The 22,300-nt window shown below is 47.3% G+C and overlaps 1 protein-coding gene across 1 annotated transcript; it reads right to left on the reverse strand.

Annotated features, from left to right (window-relative positions):
* Window positions 1-13,144: 13,144 nt before the first annotated feature.
* LOC149438174 (gastrula zinc finger protein XlCGF66.1-like) lies at window positions 13,145-15,254 on the reverse strand. The gene is made up of 4 exons (XM_089660188.1): window positions 14,178-15,254; window positions 13,407-13,541; window positions 13,197-13,320; window positions 13,145-13,155 (listed from the first exon to the last, which is right to left on the reverse strand). The coding sequence occupies exons 1-4, from the start codon at window positions 14,271-14,273 to the stop codon at window positions 13,145-13,147; spliced, it is 366 nt and encodes a 121-aa protein (XP_089516314.1). The 5' UTR covers window positions 14,274-15,254.
* Between the last annotated feature and the right edge of the window lie 7,046 nt (window positions 15,255-22,300).

Here is a 22,300-nt window from a genome sequence, read left to right on the forward strand (position 1 = left end):
CACAGATGGAAAGGTCTGGGACAGTGATAATAATGGGGGGTGGTAACAACCCGGAAAGTGACTGGAGTAATGGTACTGCGGGTGTAAACACAAAACAACCCCTCCTGCCCTCTATGGCCCAGAACAAGGGTGGATAGATGGACCCGGAACTTGAAGAACTTCCCCACCAAGGCATCAAAGGTTGTGCGGCTCTAAACAAGGCTGGGGAAGCCCCACCAATACTGAAAAGCGAAACAAAAAGCACACCAACCTTGTGCATTACCTCAGTAAAATGTGATTTTATTGGATGTGAAAATATCCTCACAAACAGAGAAGTATAACAAGCGTGTAAAGTCCTTGATGAGACTTGACCAATCAGAGACCAGCGCGAGTCTAAACACGAGGGAAGTTTCTCAGAGTCAGGCTGACGCGTTTCGAGTCCCTTCTTCATCAGAGCTGACTTGGCAATGACAATCCTCTTCTATATATACCCTGGGACAGAGGTTGGACCCTCCCACTTGGGTTGGGCAGTCCCGGGAAAGGAGGCGGGACAAAGGTGACATCACAACATGCTCACACAAGTAACAATACATTACACATCAAGAGGTATAGTAAGAGACATTAGAAACATTCACCGGCATTAAAGCTGTAAGAAACGCAGGGCAGTGTAATATATACATGAGGAGGTCATATAGTCTGTGTATATATATATATCCCCATATAATAAATAATGACATATTGGGAATGCTGCATTGGGGTTCATGGGGGTAATATTGTTGGATCAGCAGAATGTATAAAAAGTAAAAATGAATGAACTGAATCCATAATTCCTTTGGATAAAGCCTGCTGGTTCCTCAATTGTTGGCTTCTTTCCATGGAGATAGATGTGAACACAAAGTAGGTATACACATACATTTCAATGGCAGCCAGAATGTCCTTGCCTTGTGTGGGCTGTCAGTGGGGTCATTGGGCAGATCTTTGTCTTTAGATGTATGGAGTATTCATGAGTAGTGTTACTATACTGGCAGCAGAGGGAGATCAAGTGCTGCCATTGTCAAATATAGCTTCTGGAGGTGAATTGGAATGCACGCCAAAAGGTGCGTGGCTGTGGAGGCGCATGTGCAATGAGGCGATGGCACGCTGGAGTAGTCATGGAGATGGGCCTCCGACGGGCTATCGCACATGCGCAGTGAGGCGGCGGCAGGCTGGAGTAGTCATGGAGATGGGCCTCCGACGGGCTATCGCACATGCGCAGTGAGCCGATGGCAGGCTGGAGTAGTCATGGCGATGGGCCTCCGACGGGCTATCGCACATGCGCAGTGAGGCGACGGCATGCTGGAGTAGTCATGGAGATGGGCCTCCGACGGGCTATCGCACATCCGCAGTGAGGCGACAGCATGCTGGAGTAGTCATGGAGATGGGCCTCCGATGGGCTATCGCACATGCACGCCAAAGTCAGCTTATCATTTACCTAGTGGAGTGCACTCCGGACATCCCGGAAGGACGGCTGTGAGATGTTTTCCAGCCGTGACTGTAAAGTTGGACCTCTACCTACAACTCTTGGGACAATTAGCCTGCATGTGACCTCCATCTACAGCATCAAGTCTGGGGTGCTCTTCCTTTATGTGTCCACCTGTTTTCCAAACCAAGAGATCCTCCCCTAAATCTTGGGGTGTTGGTGGGATTGACCTGAGCCTTTACATAGTTAATAGGGTAGATCCGTGATGAATTTGCATCTTGCATCAAGCCTGTCCCAGACTTGTGTTCTACTCCTAGCGCTCTGGGTCACACTCCTTAGAAACAGACTATTAAATTCTCACAGGTCATTCCCTTGGAGAATGTCAAAAGAAAGTCCTGCCATTACCCCAACAGAAGAAATTCCCTGTAGAATTCACCTCACAGGGATCAATGATGGTCAGGAAAGCACCTGTATCACAGAAACCAACGACTTTTTGTACATCTATGCAGAGCTCCTGTAACTGCTGCTGCCTTATCTTGGGGTAAGTGGCTGGACTCCATAAACTAGAAGGGCACCAGTTGTTGTTGGAAGCATCAATTCACTTTAAGATGGTGAAAGGCTCTTTCCTTCTGGCACCAGAAATACACTGGGATCAGGGCAGGTGTTTTGATTCTGGGGAGGGTGAAGTTCCTTGGGCATCTAGCCTGGAGATGCCTGGGTTATCCACATCTGTAGCATGGGTGGTCCAAGGGTGACCAGAGGGCTGGGGTTGGAGTGGAATTTCTTCAGAAGCTTGGTACATATCCACATAGTGCACCAGCTTGGGAGAGGTGGACCTGAGAGTCTTTTTCTAACAGGGCAGCTGGCCTGGCAGTGACCGGTTTGTCCGCAGCCAGAGTCTCTCTGTAGAGATAATGTTAGTGGATCAAATTATCCTCCCAGCACTTCAAGTGTGTCCCTAAGCCAACCGCTTCCATACCCCAAAGTGATGTCCTGCTGGAAAGAGCATTAATAACCATGTGGCCCTCAGATGAAAAGCCATCCCATGGATACTTTTGTAGTTTTGCTGCTGAACTGGGACATGTACCTTGCAGAGGCATGTTGAGGCCTCTTGCTGGTACATGTTTGGAAGGGGCAGGGGTTGTAGCGGAGGGAAGAAATATATATTTTTTTGTGTGTTGTTTGTTGAAGCACAGACAGCATTGTGTCCTGTAGCTGGATAAAGCCAGATGGGCCAGCAGCAGGTTTGGATGCTTAAGGCTTGGCTGAACTCAAAGGACAATATAATAACCCTATGCTGGCAGAAAGGGTCAGACGTTTCTGAGTTTACTTCTGTGATGGACACACCGGACTGAGGGCTGCATGTCTTCCTAGAAAGAGGTTACCTGGTGCACAGAATTGCTGAGACAGATAGCTTCCTGGACACTGGGACTCTTCTCTACTCTCTGATCTTCTGGCAGCGTCTGTCTGTGTGGCCCAGATGCTGGGGCAGGACACACAGCCTTCTGAGGACCCATGATGTGCATATGAAGAACCTCTGCCCACCAGACCTCCTGTTCCCTGCCAAGCTGCCTGGACTTCTGTTGACTGGTGAGTCCCTGAACCTATGTTGTGTCTATTGCTGCTCATCCCTCATAGTGCCTGGACTCTGGACTAAGTGGCTGCTGGATCCGATTGCTGCAGTTTGCCAGTCTATACCCTTGATGTGCCATACCATGCTGCCCTGGTCTCTGCCCTGTGCTTGAATCACCCCACTTTTCTGTCCAGTTCCCTATACTGTGCTGACTTAGCCCCTTGTCTGTCCAGATCCCTGTCCTGTGCTGGACTCAACCACATGTCTGCCCAGATCCCAGCCCTGTGCTGGACTAAACCACTTGTCTGCCCAGATCCCTGCCCTGTGCTGGACTAAACCACTTGTCTGCCCAGATCCCTGCCCTGTGCTGGACTCAACAACTTGCCTGCCCAGATCCCTGCCCTGTGCTGGACTCAACCACATGTCTGCCCAGATCCCTGCCCTGTGTTGGACTCAACCACTTGTCTGCCCAGATCCCTGCCCTGTGCTGGACTAAACCACTTGTCTGTCCAGATCCATGCCCTGTGCTGGACTCAACCACTCGTCTGCCCAGATCCCTGCCCTGTGCTGGACTCAACCACATGTCTGTCCAGATCCCTGCCCTGTGCTGGACTCAACCACTTGTCTGCCCAGATCCCTGCCCTGTGCTGGACTCAACCACATGTCTGCCCAGATCCCTGCCCTGTGCTGGACTCAACCACTTGTCTGCCCAGATCCCTGCCATGTGCTGGACTCAACCACTTGTCTGCCCAGATCCCTGCCCTGTGCTGGACTCAACCACATGTCTGCCCAGATCCCTGCCCTGTGCTGGACTCAACCACTTGTCTGCCCAGATCCCTGCCCTGTGCTGGACTCAACCACTTGTCTGCCCGGATCCCTGCTGTATCAGCTGGATTTGACCCTTGCTACATCCTACCCTGGTCCGCGTAGATCCCTGCCTAGTGTGCTGGACTTAACCACTGCTACGCTGTATTCACCCTGTGGGCTGGGTACATTCCCCTTGCCATACCGTCTGGTGGCCTGGTGTACTGGTTCTCCATTTTGCTTGGCCATCCTACATGGACTATCTATGTGGTATTACATTGCTACCTGGTGGACTATTTTGTTGTGCTGTGTCTTGTTATCCATACTGTGCCCTCACATTCCCCAATATACCCCCATATGTTGGGTTTTGTGTGATCTGCTCTGTGTGCTCTCTCTCTGCACTTCTAGTTTATCACTAGTGATGGGCTGAACACCCTCCTGTTCAGTTCATGGTAGAACATTCGAACAGACCAAACGTTTGCCGCCAACATCGAACCTATGGGACTCGAACTTGAAAATTCAAAAGTGCCCATTTAGAAGGATTATATGCTAGGTGTCAGCAATAAAAGTGGTATGGGGACTCGGGTACTGCCCTGATGGACATGAATCAGTGGAAAATAAATTCTAATAGTACAGTTTTTAAAGGGGCAGTTATTTTTCATTGCTTAAAGCAGTGCTTCTCAATTATTTTCTGTCATGCCCCCCCTAGGAAGAAGAAAACATTTTGCGCCCCCCCGCGCGACTGTAAATAGTATCATTTGTCTATAAAATTGTTATAAGTAGGAATAGTGCCCCATCATTGGTGTCAGTGGGAGGAATAGTGCCCCATCATTGGTGTCAGTGGGAGGAATAGTGCCCCATCATTGGTGTCAGTGGGAGGAATAGTGCCCCATCATTAGTGTCAGTGGGAGGAATAGTGCCCCATCATTGGTATCAGTGGGAGGAATAGTGCCCCATCATTAGTATCAGTGGGAGGAATAGTGCCCCATCATTGGTGTCAGTGGGAGGAATAATGCCCCATCATTGGTGTCAGTGGGAGGAATAGTGCCCCATCATTGGTGTCAGTGGGAGGAATAGTGCCCCATCATTGGTGTCAGTGGGAGGAATAGTGCCCCATCATTGGTGTCAGTGGGAGGAATAGTGCCCCATCATTGGTGTCAGTGGGAGGAATAGTGCCCCATCATTGGTGTCAGTGGAATAGTGCCCCATCATTGGTGTCAGTGGGAGGAATAGTGCCCCATCATTGGTGTCAGTGGGAGGAATAATGCCCCATCATTAGTATCAGTGGGAGGAATAGTGCCCCATCATTGGTGTCAGTGGGAGGAATAGTGCCCCATCGTTGGTGTCAGTGGGAGGAATAGTGCCCCATCATTGGTGTCAGTGGGAGGAATAGTGCCCCATCGTTGGTGTCAGTGGGAGGAATAGTGCCCCATCGTTGGTGTCAGTGGGAGGAATAATGCCCCATCATTAGTATCAGTGACACCAATGATGCGGCACTATTCCTCCCACTGACACCAATGACACTTGCTGACCCCTGTTGCAGTATGGTGCTGCTGCAGCCAGCATATGTGGTTGCAGCAGCACCTCTGCACTGCACACTTACCGGCTTTTCCCTCACTCGATTTTCGCGGGTCCGCTCAGCTCCGCCTCCTCGCCCGTGATTGGCCGCCTGTGTACCTTTCCTGAGCTACAGTTCTGGCGGCCAATCACCGGTGAGGAGGCAGAGCCGAGCGGCAGGAGTGAGGGAGTGGCCGGAGTGACGGAAGGAGCAGCGCTTCCTGGATGGATCATCGTGGGAGCCAGGTAAGAGACAGCAGCCCTCTGCCCACCCCTGTACGCACCCCCCTTGATGGAGCCTCGGGGGCGCGCCCCACTATTTGAGAAGCACTGGCTTAAAGTAAAAAAAAAAAAATATTCATTTAAATATCATGCCTGGGGGTCCCTTAAACTACCTGCAAAGTTGCACATCTGTACAATGTATAGAACCTGCTGCAGCAGGACTCACACTGTAACCCTTCAGAGTTATTCTTGACAAGTGCAGGATTGGACCCGGCTCTAAAAATTCTAATTATATGTAATGCACCTCTCATACAGGTGTAGAACAATGTGGCCTTCAGTGTTGATGGTGCCTGAACACTGTGTCCCCTCACAGTTACTATTGCTGGGTGCAGTCATGGGCCCTGCAGTTGAGAACTGTTAAAAATTATAGAAAAATTATCCAGGATTGATTCATGTTGATAAATGTCAGTTGGTCAGCGGAGTCTGTGGACAGACGCACTCTTATCCGTCACAAAACCTCCAGCAGCACTGAATGTCCGTTCGGAAAGCACGCTGGGTGCAGGACAGGCCAGTAGCCTGATGGCATATTGAGCAAGTTCTGGCCAGTGATCCATCCTCAAGACCCAGTAACCCAGTGGATGATCAGTTGGAAAGGTCTCCAAGTCTGTTCTTGCCCCTAGATAATCCTGCACCATATGATGCAGACCCTGCCGATGGGTGCTTAAACCTAACAGCCCTGGGTGCTGAGGACTAAAGAACTGTTTAATCGGTCAGCTGGCCGCCTTCTCCACCGCTCTTCCTTTGACAGAATGAAGCCTCAGAAACACGTTGTCCAGGAAATGGTGACCTCCCAGTATCTGGAAAGGTGTTGCACAATTTCAAGGTGTCCTCAGGATGTTTCATCCTCTGCTCCCTCTGGGAAGACTGGATGAGCTCTGCACCTTGACCCTTGTAACGTGGATCAAGAAGGGTTGCCAACCAGTAAAGATCTCGCAGACACTTTGAGGAAATCTTGAAAATGAAAGATGTACACACAGTGCGCTGGTTATGCAGCAAAGTTGAGGCCTTGTGTGCTTTTCTGCAACACTGGAAGACAGTAGGGAGCCATTCTGAGCAGATATCATCTGAGGGATCATGTGAATCTGCTAAAGTTAAAGGCATCCTGAAAGACCTGAAACAGATGACGTTTGTGAAACGTTTACATTTCCTATTCGATTTTCTAGCAAGCTGAAACCTTTGTCAGAGAGTCTTCAGAACAAGGAACTTATGATCTGTCAGGTAAAAAACAAACTAGAACAAGCAGTTAAAACTCTTCAGGATCTTTCTGATGGGAAAGGAAAAAATGAACTTGAATTTCTTAGTAAGTTTACAGAAGATGGAAAACGACATGGGCTGCAGCTGACCAACCTTCAAGCTGGTGACAGAATTTCAGTCTATAGGCCAATCTGTATTGGCCAAAGCAGAAAGAGATTTCATTTTGAGGCTTTCCTCGTTCTCCTCAGATATTGTACAATCTGTCCATATATTGAACAGCGTGTCTTGGCCAGACAAAGCTCACATCTCCAACTTTGGATGGACTGAGTTGCACAGAATTGCAAAACATGTTTTTGATAATCAGTTTGAAGACAAAATTGAGCTGTTAGAAGCAGAGTGGGCTGACCTCAAACTCTCCATTCAAAATGGACTCTTCTAATGAGACTCTGAAAAGACTGAATCAGCAGAAAGAAAGATTCAGCAACATACTCCCTCTGGTCAATTTCTGTGCCGAACTTCCCCCAACAACCGCCTCATGTGAACGTGGCTATAGCTACCAAATCAGAATAAAGACGGTCTATCGTTCATCACTGACACGGGAGACTTTGGATGATCTTCTGATGATTGCTGTTAATGGACCACCACTAAAAGATTACAATCCACACACAGCCATTGAAGTGGTATTTTGTATCAGAAAGGGGACGTTACACAAGTCTTGGTCCTGCTGTACAATGAAAACCATAGCAAATCTTGATGTGAAACTGGCTTCCTACTGCTTTTTGGCATCCAAAAAAATCATTTTTTGGTGTTTTATTTTCTTAATTGAATAGAATGCAATCCGCACACAGCCATTGAAGTGGTATTTTGTATCAGAAAAAGGGTATTACACAAGTCTTGGTCCTGCTGTACAACAAAAACCATAGCAAATCTTGATGTGAAACAGGCTTCCTACTGCTTTTTGGCATCCTAAAAAAATCATTTTGTGGTGTGTTTTTTCTTCATGAAATAGATTGCAATCCACACACAGCCATTAAAGTGGTATTTTGCATCAGAAAAAGGGTATTACACAAGTCTTGGTCCTGCTGTACAACAAAACCATAGCACATCTTGATGTGAAACTGGCTTCCTACTGCTTTTTGGCATCCAAAAAATTATTTTTTGTTTTATTTTCTTAATTGAATAGAATGCAATCCACACACAGCCATTAAAGTGGTATTTTGCATCAGAAAAAGAGTATTACACAAGTCTTGGTCCTGCTGTACAACACAAACCATGGCTGCTCTATGTTACAATGGTTACTATTGTTATGCCATGTTTTTTGGCATCTAAATAAGCACTTCTTTGTTTATTCTTAATGCACTACTTCTCTAAGCTCTCTTTTAATAAGATGCTGGAGATAAAAAATGCAAAATGTTTACTATTGTTATTTATGTTTTTTGGCCATCAAAAGAGGCACTTTTTTCTTTTTTCTTAATGCCGCACTTCTCTAAGGTCTCTGCTGGAGATAAAAAATACAACATGTTTACAGTAATTATTATTCCATGTTTTTGGCATCAAAATAAGCACTTTTTCTTATGCTATACTTCTGTAAACTAAACTTACATCTTTTAAAAGAGACTTTACTGCAGTTACTAAAGATGCCGGAGATAAACAAAAGAAATACAAAATGTTCACTCCAGGTTTAAAGCTGTAAAACTTGATATTTTGATTGCACCCGATTGCTATTAAGCTATTGCTGTGATGTTTAAATTGACATAATAAAGCTATGTTATAATTGCAGTTTTTGTATATTTTGGACTTTTGGATTATTCTAAAAAAAATGTTATTTCATAAGCTTTAAGGGGGTGTGGTTGGGGGCAGGGCTAGGGACAGCATTGGGGGATGGGCTGGGGGTGGGGTTGGAGGCAGACCTGGGCAAGGTTGGGTGGGGCAACTAGTGGAGAGTAAGGTTTGTGCCTGGCTAGTAGGTCTAGACTCAAAATTTTAAACCCTGGTTTATCCGGATGTATACAGTATATATATGACAAGGCAGACTACTTCATGTAACATTACATCTTCATCTCAGATTGTAAGCGGATTGGATTGGCCTGTGTATGGGATTCCAGATCAAGTCATGGCAAGGTACACGTTGAGCGTTGAATATCTGGGTGTAGAGAGATCACGGGGGGATTTGTATATCTGTTGTCACATGTTGCTGAGTTACTGATTTCTTACACGACATTTCCAGACAGTTGGATGTAATTCATTAATATTTGGAAGTAATTGCTGGCTTGTATTTCTCCCCATTATTGTGGATTAGATCATTGTACTGTTATCTTGTATTGTTTATTATTTATCATCACCTATTATATTTCATCCCCATTTTGTACTGATTTATATTATTAATAAATATATATTTTTGCACATTATTGCGTTTTATTTTGTCTTCCAATTATCACAAATACAGAACTGGGATGTCGGTTACTTTGTGAGAATTAGTAGGGAATCTCCTTCATTCCAGATCCCGCCTGTTTCCATGAATTGTATACGGATTATTTCCTCACAGATAAAGTTCTGACAATTTGTACCGTTCTGGTGTTTTTGGTCCTCAGAAATGAGATCTGCCGTCATCAGACATGATGGATTTTCAGACATCTCTCCCATAGTTTGTAGACTCTATAACTCTCCTACACACTGAATCATAGACACTGATTGGGGTTATTGTACCCAAGAAATGGCGCAGAATACACCTTTGTCTACATTTATAAGGAAAGACGATTTATTTGTAAAAACAAGAAACAAGCAAAATTGGTAAAAAGTGGTGTTTAAATATCACCAAAATAAATATCTATTTGTGTGAAAAAATTACAAAAATATAATTTGGGTACAATGTTGCATGACTGTGTAATTGTCATTCAAAGTGTGAGAGTGCTGATAGTTACCAGTCAGCCTGGGCAGGAAGGGGGGGAAGTGTCCGGTATACAGGAGGTAGAAACATTTTTTTTTAAAAAGACCTCCAAGTGTTTGTGAAATCTCCCACCACAAAATGTACTCAGCCAATCACAGGGCAGGACTCCATTTTTATTCTTCTCCTGCTATCAATGGCCAACCTGGTCCCACACTTCATCCATGTCTTTGGGGAACTCTGATCTCCTTATGGACTGTTTCTTCCATGATGAAGATCAGCCATGGAGTATATCTGAGGTGTATATCAGGGTGTGCTTCTTCCCCACATGAGAGCTGGGATGTCCAGCAACATTCATCTAGAAGACATTTCCCGCACTCAAGGCACTAATACACCTCCAGGGTTGTGTGGGATCCCTGATGTACAGGAAGACAGGACTTCAGTGAGGAACATTTCCCTCACTCAGGACAGGAAAGTGGCTTCTCTCCCGTGTGAGATCTTTGATATTTATGAAGACTGGACGTCTGTGAAAAACATTTCCCACACTCAGGACAGCAGTACGGCTTCTCCCCTGTGTGAGATCGCTGATGTGTGTAAAGATTGGAAGACTTTGTAAAACATTTCCCGCACTCAGGACAGGAATACGGCTTCTCCCCCGTGTGAGATCTCTGATGCTTGTTAAGATTGGACTTATCTGAAAAACACTTTCCACACTCAGGACAGGAATATGGCTTCTCCCCAGTGTGAGATCTCTGATGTGTGTAAAGACTGGACTTCTGTGAAAAACTTTTCCCACACTCAGGACAGGAATGCAGCTTCTCTCCCGTGTGAGATCTCTGATGTGTGTAAAGACGGGTCTTCCTTGAAAAACATTTCCTGCACTCAGGACAGGAATACGGCTTCTCCCCCGTGTGAGATCTTTTATGCACATTAAGTTTGGATTTAGAACAGAAACCCTTCCCACACTCAGTACAGGAGAAGCTCTTCCCTGTTGGAAGGCCGGCCCGGTCCCGCACAGTCTGAGGTTCCTCAGGATAGAAGGAATCCGATGGTCCATCTACACTGGGTGGTGCCGAATGGACATTGGAGGGAGCCGGGTTTTCTCCTGGACTATACTGTGTGATGTCCTCATCTTCTACTTTCCAGTCTGGAGACAAAGTGAGACAATCCTCAGAGGTTTTCCTCATCTCCCAGCCATGGACTAAAATACAAAGACAAAGAGGATTACTAGACAGGAGCTGATTGGTTCCCCCAAACCAGGACTCCGCCCACATCAGGCAGCTTGGTCTCTGAGGAGCTTACAATTCCACCCTCAAGGGAACTAGGAAATGGCTCCTCTGATCTCCTACCAGGTCATTTCTTTATTCATGGACCTTAGTCAGAGAGTGAGGAAACAACCAGAACTGTCTTTTATAGGAGGGACAGTGATGAGGGGATTATAGGACGAGGGTCCCCACCCCCTCTATCACTCATCATGACAGAGGCATGCCTGTGTTAGCAACATCACTGGAACATATGCCCAGCAATCATCTTTGCAGTCATGGATTTTCTCCTGTTGCCCCTTTACTACACTTTCCAGTTCGGAACATTTTTCTTGGTAGGCTATAGCGGCCTCCATGTTTGGGTCAGATTTTTCTGTGCTGGTCAGAGCTCAGGCTCAGAGACCAGTATTTATAGAAGAAGACCAACCAACAATATAGGTATACAGGCAGGTCACCCTGACAGATGACATGGGTTCACCTGAGGTGCGGGGTCTAAGCACTAACCAGTATCAGCAGAGCTCCAGATGGTGGGTATGGGTTTTGCTGCGTGTTAGTACCAGGTCACAGTAGTAGTAGTCAATAAACAAGCCAAGGGTCAGTAACAAGTGGTTCCAGGTCAGTAGTGAAGGTACAGAAGGTAGCAGGAGAGACAAGGGCAAGATATTGGATGGAGAAGGAACAAATATCTGCCAACCAGGAAGTGCAGAGACATGGCTTAAATCAGGAAGTTCATGGGAGGAGCAAAGAGTTCAAGGCTCAGCAGAAAACACAGCAATGGATAAGCAGAGTGCCGTCCATTAAATCAGGTAGCTCAGTGCGAAGAGTTACTGCCAGACACAGTAGAGGTCCTGGGTTCAAGTCTAGGCTCTGACAGGTGTCTACGTTGAGCAGAGGCAATGAATTAAGATTTAGCTTCCAGCTGAACCCCAGAACCTCCATAAATCCAGTCTAGAGACATAAATTGTGTCTGCAGCACAGAGAAGGAAGATTATCCGAGAGAAATCCAGGAATACAGGACGGGGAACACAGCTCAGGAAAGTGACCAGGGGATTACAGGCTGATATCACCCAGTCCCCGCCCTACTCTGGACCAATCAGTGAGCAGTATGGGTGGAGGAATGGATTTAGTGTTCATGACCCACCTGTGCTGATCTCTGTAGGAGTGTCCTCCTCTATAAATGTCCCCGTTATTCCATCCTCCTCCATAGACTGCTGATCATCCCTCACATACGCCTCTTCTTCTTCTGCTTTACCCTCAAATTCTATATCGATTGGATCTCCACTCTAAATCAAGGAAATGAGAGAAAATATCATCTGTAAAATATAAGATCACATAAAAAATCCACACATTGTCTCCACAAGTCCATGTTCTAGATTCTCCATCCCACCAACCTTGCAATGGTGAGGGATGGTGTGACCTTCCTGTGTGGAATCCCGGGAATACAGAGGACGGGGACATCTCTCTGGGGGGTTCCTGGTATTAGGTGGCTCCATCATATCCTTGTGTCCTTCTGAAAACTCCTCCATCACTCCATACTCCTCATCCTCCTCTTTATACTCTTCTTTAACATCAATATTCTCATCCCCGAGGATTCCACTCTGAAAGATATAATAAAACATTCATTGTAACAAACATGCTGTGTATAAATCACAACTACCAATAATTGTCATCATCTACCTGATGATGGTGAGGGATGGTGTGACCTTCCTGTGTGGAATCCCGGGAATACAGAGGACGGGGACATCTCTCTGGTGGGTTCCTGTAGCTGGATGACTCCACCATGGTGTCCTGGTACAGATCTTTGTGTTCTTCTAGAAGCTCTGACTCCTCCATCCCCCCATCCTCCTCCTCTTTTATCTCTTCTTTAACCTCAGCTTTAGGATCTCTCAGGTTTCCACTCTGAATATATAATAAAAATGACATCAATGGTAACAATGCAGATAATGTACAGATCCTAATGATACTATCAGTGATTCTTCCTCATCTACCTGATGATGGTGAGGGATGGTGTGACCTTCCTGTGTGGAATCCCGGGAATACAGAGGACGGGGACATCTCTCTGGTGGGTTCCCATGACTGGATCCATCTGTAGGAAACACACACACTGACTGAATCCATTGTTTCTATGTGTTTATCAGATGATGGGGGATCTAGGTGGATCCTCCGTACTGCTCTCTCCTTTACAATAAAGTCTCCTCTTACCCGGTGATGTGAGGGGCGGCTGATTGTCCATCATGACGTCCTTGTAGAGATCCTTGTGTCCTTCTAAATACTCCCACTCCTCCATGGAGAAATAGACAGTGACACCCTGACACCTTATAGGAACCTGACACACACAATGATACAGTCACCATCCAGACACATCCCTTGTCTGTTACTGGAGAATGTCCCAGAATTCCCGGCACCGCTCACCTCTCCTGTCAGCAGCTCCATCATCTTCTTGGTGACTTCTAGAATCTTCTGCATGTTGTGTCTCTCAGGGTTTAGGGAGTCACATGGAGGCACTGTGATGGTCATATGATCACCTGACTTCAGAAGAGGAAATCTCTGTATTGAGGAACCAATAGGAATATCATGTTAGAATCCCAGAATCCTCCTCACCTCTCCGGTCAGGTCTGTGTTTTATTAATAGAGATAAGAGTGATGTCATGTGACCTCCCAGAATCCTCCTCACCTCTCCGGTCAGGTCTGTGTTTTATTAATAGAGATAAGAGTGATGTCATGTGACCTCCCAGAATCCTCCTCACCTCTCCGGTCAGGTCTGTGTTTTATTAATAGAGATAAGAGTGATGTCATGTGACCTCCCAGAATCCTCCTCACCTCTCCGGTCAGGTCTGTGTTTTATTAATAGAGATGAGAGTGATGTCATGTGACCTCCCAGAATCCTCCTCACCTCTCCGGTCAGGTCTGTGTTTTATTAATAGAGATGAGAGTGATGTCATGTGACCTCCCAGAATCCTCCTCACCTCTCCGGTCAGGTCTGTGTTTTATTAATAGAGATGAGAGTGATGTCATGTGACCTCCAGGAATCCTCCTCACCTCTCCGGTCAGGTCTGTGTTTTATTAATAGAGATGAGAGTGATGTCATGTGACCTCCCAGAATCCTCCTCACCTCTCCGGTCAGGTCTGTGTTATTAATAGAGATAAGAGTGATGTCATGTGACCTCCCAGAATCCTCCTCACCTCTCCGGTCAGCAGGTAGATGATCTCCAGGGTGAGGTTTAGTATCTTCTCAGTCATGTGACTCCGGTCCTCCTCCATCCTCATTGGTGCCATCATGTGATCTATACAGGTCTCCTTGTAGACGGATAACTTTGGGAAATGAAAGTAAGAATTACACTCACCGGCCACTTTATTAGGTCCACCTTGCTAGGGCCAAGAAAATCTCCCCCCCACCATGACACCACCAGCCTGAACCATGAATACAAGGCAGGATGGATCCATGCTTTCATGTTGTCTATGCCAAATTCTGACCCCACGATCTGAATGGCACAGCAACCAGTCTGCCCATTCTCCTCTGACATCAACAAGGCATTTTCCTCCACACAACTGCCACTCACTGGATATTTTCCTTTTTTTGGACCATTCACTGGAAACCTTAGAGATGGTTGGGTTTGAAAATCCCAGGAGATCAGCAGTTTTTGAAATACCCAGACCAGCCTGCTAGGCACCAACAACTACACCATATTCAAAGTCACTTAAATCCCCTTTCTTCCCCATTTTGTTGCTCAGTTTGAACTTCAGCAAGTCATCTTCACCACATCTAGATGCCTAAATGCATTGAGTTGCTGCCATGTGATTGGCTGATTAGCAGTTTGTGTTACCCAGCAATTGAACAGGTGGACCTGATAGGGTGGCCAGTGAGTGTATTTGGATGGTATTGGTCACACAATAATAGGATGTGGATGTGAGGGGGGAATAGGAGGGTTGCTGGACATCTAACCACCTCAATACCGGACACTTCCACCCCCTTCCTGACCAGAACACTTTTCAGATGTCAGTGCTGTCGCAGTTTGGATGACAATTGTGCGGTCATATACAGTACTATTCTAGGCTCTGCCTAGTCTGGGCAAAAATTGTGTCCCATTCCCAACGTGTCCAACTGCATGAAAATCCATCCAAATTCAATATAAATCCCTCATAAATACTGAATAGAAAAATAAAATCATCAATATTAATAGTTCTTTTATATCAGTTGATGTGCTTGTGCCTCTCCAATCACACTGCGCCAACCGACCGTGCGGAATAATGTGCCTTGTGCTCCTCCAATCACACTGCGCCAACCAACCGTGCGGAATAAAGTGCCTTGTGCTCCTCCAATCACACTGCGCCAACCGACCGTGCGGAATAAAGTGCCTTGTGCCTCTCCAATCACACCGCGCCAACCAACCGTGCGGAATAATGTGCCTTGTGCTCCTCCAATCACACTGCGCCAACCGACCGTGCGGAATAAAGTGCCTTGTGCTCCTCCAATCACACTGCGCCAACCGACCGTGCGGAATAATGTGCCTTGTGCTCCTCCAATCACACTGCGCCAACCGACCGTGCGGAATAAAGTGCCTTGTGCCTCTCCAATCACACTGCGCCAACCAACCGTGCGGAATAAAGTGCCTTGTGCCTCTCCAATCACACTGCGCCAACCAACCGTGCGGAATAATGTGCCTTGTGCTCCTCCAATCACACTGCGCCAACCGACCATGCGGAATAAAGTGCCTTGTGCTCCTCCAATCACACTGCGCCAACCGACCGTGCGGAATAAAGTGCCTTGTGCCTCTCCAATCACACTGCGCCAACCGACCGTGCGGAATAAAGTGCCTTGTGCCTCTCCAATCACACTGCGCCAACCGACCGTGCGGAATAATGTGCCTTGTGCCTCTCCAATCACACTGCGCCAACCGACCGTGCGGAATAAAGTGCCTTGTGCTTCTCCAATCACACTGCGCCAACCGACCGTGCGGAATAAAGTGCCTTGTGCTTCTCCAATCACACTGCGCCAACCAACCGTGCAGAATAAAGTGCCTTGTGCTTCTCCAATCACACTGCGCCAACCGACCGTGCGGAATAATGTGCCTTGTGCTTCTTTCACCAAAGTGCTCCCCTCCAGTGCTCCCCCTCCAGTGCTCCCCCTCCAGTGCTCCCCTCCAGTGCTCCCCCTCAGTGCTACACCTCGAGTGTAACACCTCCAGTGCTCCCCTCCAGTGCTCCCCCTCCCCCACCACAGGATGTGGACTCTTACACTGGAATAGGAGTCCTATGTGCTGTGTCATGGTCCTGGTTAGTCTGGAGCTTGTAGTCCTCCTGGATGATTGTGTACAATTCCCCCCCCAATATATCATACAACTGATGGACTATCTCATGATGTATGCAGGGAGGAGATAACAACAATCACCCACATGGTGTCATTCCATTTATTACAAACTTCCTTTACAGCAAACCATATACCTCACATTTGTATATAATATACAAGCAAAATGTCCGACCGAAAGTGGCCCATCCACATGAGTCTCACCATTCGGGAATTACATCACCGCAGCCGTCACTGACGCATTTCCCCTCCTCTAGGGGGCTGTAAGAGGATTGGCTGCTGGTGGTAGATGGTCTTATTTATACTGTGTGTCTCCATATCTCCGAGCCCACTTCCCCTTCCTGTCCTAACCCGGTGTCACCTCCGTGTCCTCCCGTGGCCTTGCGTGGTCATGCAACACTGAACCCAAATGATATTTGTATCATTTTGTAGACAGATAGAGCTTTCTTTGGGTGGTGCAGTATTTATTCCCCACTGGGGGGGGGAACAAGGCAGGGGTCATTTATTGCTAAACAAACAAAAAAAGATCAACAATTTTGAAGAAAAAAAAGCTTTTTTCTTCGTTTGTTATAAAATTTTGCAAAAAAGCTATTTTTCTCCTTCACTGAACGGCACTGAAAAAGCTGCATTGATGAAGAGGCACTGATATGCTGCACTAATGGGTTTGCACTGATATGCTGCACTAATGGGTTTGCACTGATATGCTGCACTGGTGGGCACTAATAATCAGAGTAAATGTCCCGTCACAGGAAAGCCGGTTATCGGTTTTCCTTTCCTTTCCTCAGACAGTGACAGCGCTGAGGACAGGAAATCCCAATAACGGCTTTTCTTTACATGTGATCAGCTGTGATTGGATACAGCTGATCACATGGTAAAGAGACAACATCATTGGATCTTCACCCTGATCAGGGATGCGTTGAGTCCGAGGGACACAGCTCCCCACCAATCACCATGCTGCGTCCCCCTCCACCTGCACAGCAAGAGTGGGAGGACATCATACAACGTCCTTCCAGAAGGAGAGGTCCTGTCCGCCATCATTGTACAATAGGCCGGGTGGGAACCAGTTCAGGACTTCTGTCCTCCTGGAAACACATTTAGTTTGGAGTGTTTAGTGTTTGATGCATATTTGAGGTCCCGGGACCCTCTTGTCCTGTCAGATCAGAAATCCCCTTTTCTCTGTTGGGTTTGTTTGGTCTCTGAACTGGTTTTGATGAGTTTTAGATCTGCAGACAAGGAATGATAAATCTGATCCTTCCTATGACTTGTTTGCTCTGAGGCAGTGCTGTGAGGTCAATGTCGGCTCATCATGAGGTCCAGGAAGGGGAACTTGCTGACTTTTGGCCGGAGTTGCCTGATAAACAGGATAATTGGAAGAACTCCGGCTGCAAGGCTCCAATCTCCAGCAGCCTGTTGACTGACAGGAGCGATGTCACTGTCACTCTCTTCAGTAAGATATTGGATTGGATAGTAGGAGGATGGTGCTGGTGGAGTAGAGAACTGTGGGGGAGGAGTCTGTTCTCTTCTCTCCAATGGCAGCCCAGTGTGGGTAGGAGGACAGTAGGGGGTTCTCTTAGTTGCCAAGTATTGTCTGGAATCCAGGACATTGTACAGAGTGGTGGTGGGTTCCTGGGGCTCTGAATTCCAGCACCGGGCACTGCCACAGCCTGTGTCATGGGAGGTATTGGAGTGTCTCCTGAAGATGTTCAGCACTGACCCCTGACTACCTTTTAGGCAATGCTGCAAAAACAGACGTCCTCTAAGAAGAGTGCCCACCAAGGGCCCAGAGTCCTTTAACTACTCTACCTCCTTAAGGCCCTGAGCTCCACTACCCCCTCAGGGGCCCCAAAGTTCCTCATCTGTAGTACCCCCTGAGAGACCCCTCAGCTCCTCTACTTCCCTCAGACCCCTCAGTATTTTCCTCCCTCTGACACCAATGATGGAACATATTATTCATGGCCGGCTGGGGAATGTTTCCTTCCTCCTGAGCAGCAATGTAAGGGGCTCTATGCTCCATACTCCTGACCCCGGCACTCCATCATTGTGTTGGCTGCATAGTGTAATGATTGCCCATTGGCTGCCTGTGTAGTGTCATCATTGCCCTTTGTAGGCCATGTATGGTCAGGATGGTCCTTGTCTTGTCTATTTATTGTCAGTGCTGTTTGTTTAGAGGACCATATTACTAGAATTTATCTCCACAATGAGGGGAATGTTCCGGCCCCGGAAGTGGGGGAATGTTCTGCCCCTGAAGGGGTTCATCTGGGTTCCCACACTATATATGTGTGTATCATCATCTGCTGGAGATGGAAGAGGACGGACATGACTATGGAGGAAGAGGACGGGCGTGACTATGGAGGAAGAGGACGGACGTGACTATGGAGGAAGAGGACGGACGTGACTATGGATGAAGAGGACGGATGTGACTATGGAGGAAGAGGATGGACATGACAGAGGTTACTGGGTGTAAATAGAACATAACATCGTATTACCTCCTCTGCTGCCACTTCCAGCAATGTCTCCTCCCTGCTTCCCGTCTGTACCTGACATCACTTCCTGTCTGTACCTGACATCACTTCCTGTCTTCCATAGAGACTTCCTGTCTGGGTAGAAGTGAGATCCCCACCTTGTGGAGCTCAGAGGAACTGCAGCCCTGAGAAGCGTCTGGTAGTGTGACCCCGGCCTTGTGCTGGGTGTGTATGGACTGTAGATCCTTATAGAGGGGTCACCTCCACTCCCACCAAGGGGGACAGAAATATATGACTCCTCGGGGGAGGGGTTTTGGCCCCTTTGATTTTGCAGTAACATTGATTGCAGATTTAGTCCTGTAGAACATCTGGTATATGGATACAAAGCCCCCCAGCTGGGAGTAAAGGGTGGAAATGGCTGGTGACCCCCAGATTTGGGCAATGATGTCATCACTATAAATGGATAAAACCCGCGCTATGTGTAACAACTCCAAACCTACAAAAACCTTCTAGCGGACTGCTGCTGTAACAAAGGGAAGGATTCCCTGTCATCTAGAAGAGCATTATGTGTCACAGCGCTGTCCTATTGTGTGTGCACAGAAATCATCACAAATACACTACAAATATGTGGAGACATTCAGAGATAAAGAGCTCGGGGCTCCAAATCCTATTCTCTGCACATCCACTGCTTCCACTTTACAACCACTTCATTGCTCTTATGGGGTTTATCAATAAATGAAGGAAACTGAACCGTGTGCAAATCCATCCACAACATAAAGTGCTTTGTGCTCAAGATGCTGCTCCCTGCAGATCCACTGCTTCCACTTTACACCCACTTCATTCATCTCATCAGATTTGCTGCTATAGGAAATCATCTCAAATCCTGTGCAAATCCATGGAGACGGACAATATTGTGTGCTCAGTATAGTGTTCTCTGCAAGTCCACCGCTTCCACTTTGCATCTACTTCAATCCACTTATTTTACTCCAAAAATCCACCAATCAGTGAAAAGTTGATAAGGTGTGAAAGTGCTCCGCCCTCCAAACTGTGTCAGCTGTAGTGTAGCCCCGCCTTCTTCCACACGGGATGGTGAGGGCGCCCCCTAGTAGTGCTTCTCCCTCACCACACCAATAGCTCCCAGAGTCAGAAACATCCTTATTTATTTATTTTTTGGTACTTATATAGCGCCATCAATTTATGCAGCACTTTACATATACAGTATATTGTACATTTACATCAGTCCCTAACCCTCAAGGGGTGTACAATCTAAGGTCCCTAACATATATTTGTACATACACATTGAAACTAGGACAAGAGCCAATTAATCTACCAGCATGTCTTTAGAGTGTGGGAGGAAACCCACAGAAGCACAGGGAGAACATGCAAACTCCATGCAGGAGGCACCATGGTTGGGAATTGAACCCATAACCCATTTACTGCAAGGCAGATGTGCTAACCACTAAGCCACTGTGCCACCTCTTCTCATCCTTCACACTCTCCTCATCTCCGATGGTAAAGGAACCGGATCCTCCTCGCTCACTCAGCTGCGGGTTCTGTCAGTCTCCCTCCTAGACTCCGCCACTGACTGCCGTTCTCACTTCTACCCAGACAGGAAGTCTCTATGGAAGACAGGAAGTGATGTCAGGTACAGACAGGAAGTGCCATGGATGAGGAAGCAGAGAGTCCACATTCCTGGATCTGGCAGCAGAGGAGGTAATACGTAGATGAACCCCTTCAGGGGGAGGAGTTGATGATAATATATTTGCTCCCAAAGCTGGCCTACATGGTTCAGTTTTATCGTTCAGCCAGCAGGATGACCATAAAAACTGAAGCGATTCCCCCATCCACACATTGGAGGTGGATGGGGGAATCCTCCCCGCTGCACTCTTGTATTCTGACAATGGGGGGACTCCTCCGCTCTCAGAATACACGGATCAGCACTGAAGCTATTGGCTGCAGCCGCTGGGGGAGTGGCTTTTATCCGGCAGTGGCCACACATGGATGGAAATGTGAGCGATCCCTGCTGAACCAGCTGAATTTCCATGGATCTATGGTCACCTTCAGTGACTTCCTCCCCCTCATCTCCTTCATGATGGAAGTCATGCTGAGATCATCTCCCATTGGCTGAGCAATATTCTCATTTGTCTCTCAGCTCCTTCTTGCTATTCCTCGTCCTGCCTGTTGTTTCCTTGGATTGATTTTCTGTGTAGTGACCCCGGCTTGGTCTCTTGGATGCGCTCGTCTGTTGCTTGCCCTGACCTTTCTCCTGATTCCTGGATCTCCTCCTCATCTCTCCTCCATATCCTGTTACACAGCTTTTCTCCACACCTGCAGTGACCCTGGGGGGAGGAAACTTGGCACCAGCATGCCGCCAAATCCATCCCCACCATTAGGGGCTCTGGAGACAATTGTCTGCTATTTACACTCCGTTCCTCCGCACGTCACCTGATCACATGACAGCTTACTTCCACAGATTCCGGACAGATTTCTGGATGGTAAAGGTCAAAGTTCACTCTTCAGTTTAGGAGAGGTAGGACGCACCCAGGAACAAGGATTTGGTTTGCATTGGAGCCTCATATAGAGGACCCCTCAAATCTCCCCATCCAAATGTCCCTCCATCCATAGTCTATATGTCCTATGACATCACACCGACCTCACAGCTCCTCCTCCCAATGTCCCTCCATCCAGAGTCAGAGAATTCTATGACATCACACCGACCTCACAGCTCCTCCCCCCAATGTCCCTCCATCCAGAGTCAGAGAATCCTATGACATCACACTGACCTCACAGCTCCTCCTCCCAAAGTCCCTCCATCCAGAGTCAGAGAATCCTATGACATCACACTGACCTCACAGCTCCTCCTCCCAATGTCCCTCCATCCAGAGTCAGAGAATCCTATGACATCGCACTGACCTCACAGCTCCTCCTCCTAATGTCCCTCCATCCAGAGTCAGAGAATCCTATGACATCACACTGACCTCACAGCTCCTCCCCCCCAATGTCCCTCCATCTGGCATTTTTCTGCTGTTCTTAGGATGTGGGGGCCCCTTGGTATCCTCACATGTAAAGTGGGACTGTTGGTCCTGCGTTGTATGTAATGACATCAGAATGCTGCAACAAGCCTATACCCTGCGTAGTGTGGGGGTCCTGTGGGGGGGAATTATACCTCAGCCTGAAGTGGGGCTTTAATAAAATGGAGACCTGAATGGAGAGGTGAGGAGGATTCTGGGAATATCATTTGATGTGACTATTTGTGTTCAGATGTAGAGTTTTCCTCCTGTGAAGTCTGGAGATCATATGACATCACATTGCCTCCACCTCCCTCCCTGATAGAAGAGAGAAAGAAGAAGAAGATTCTAGAAGTCACCAGAGAGATCACTGAGCTGCTGACAGGAGAGGTGAGCGGTGCCGGGAATTCTGGGACATTCTCCAGTAACAGACAAGGGATGTGTCTGGATGGTGACTGTATCATTGTGTGTGTCAGGTTCCTATAAGGTGTCAGGGTGTCACTGTCTATTTCTCCATGGAGGAGTGGGAGT

This window comes from Staurois parvus, unplaced genomic scaffold (assembly GCF_062004578.1).
Source record: "Staurois parvus isolate SC_StPar_1 unplaced genomic scaffold, SC_StPar_1.0 ptg001208l, whole genome shotgun sequence".
Lineage (NCBI taxonomy): Eukaryota > Metazoa > Chordata > Amphibia > Anura > Ranidae > Staurois > Staurois parvus.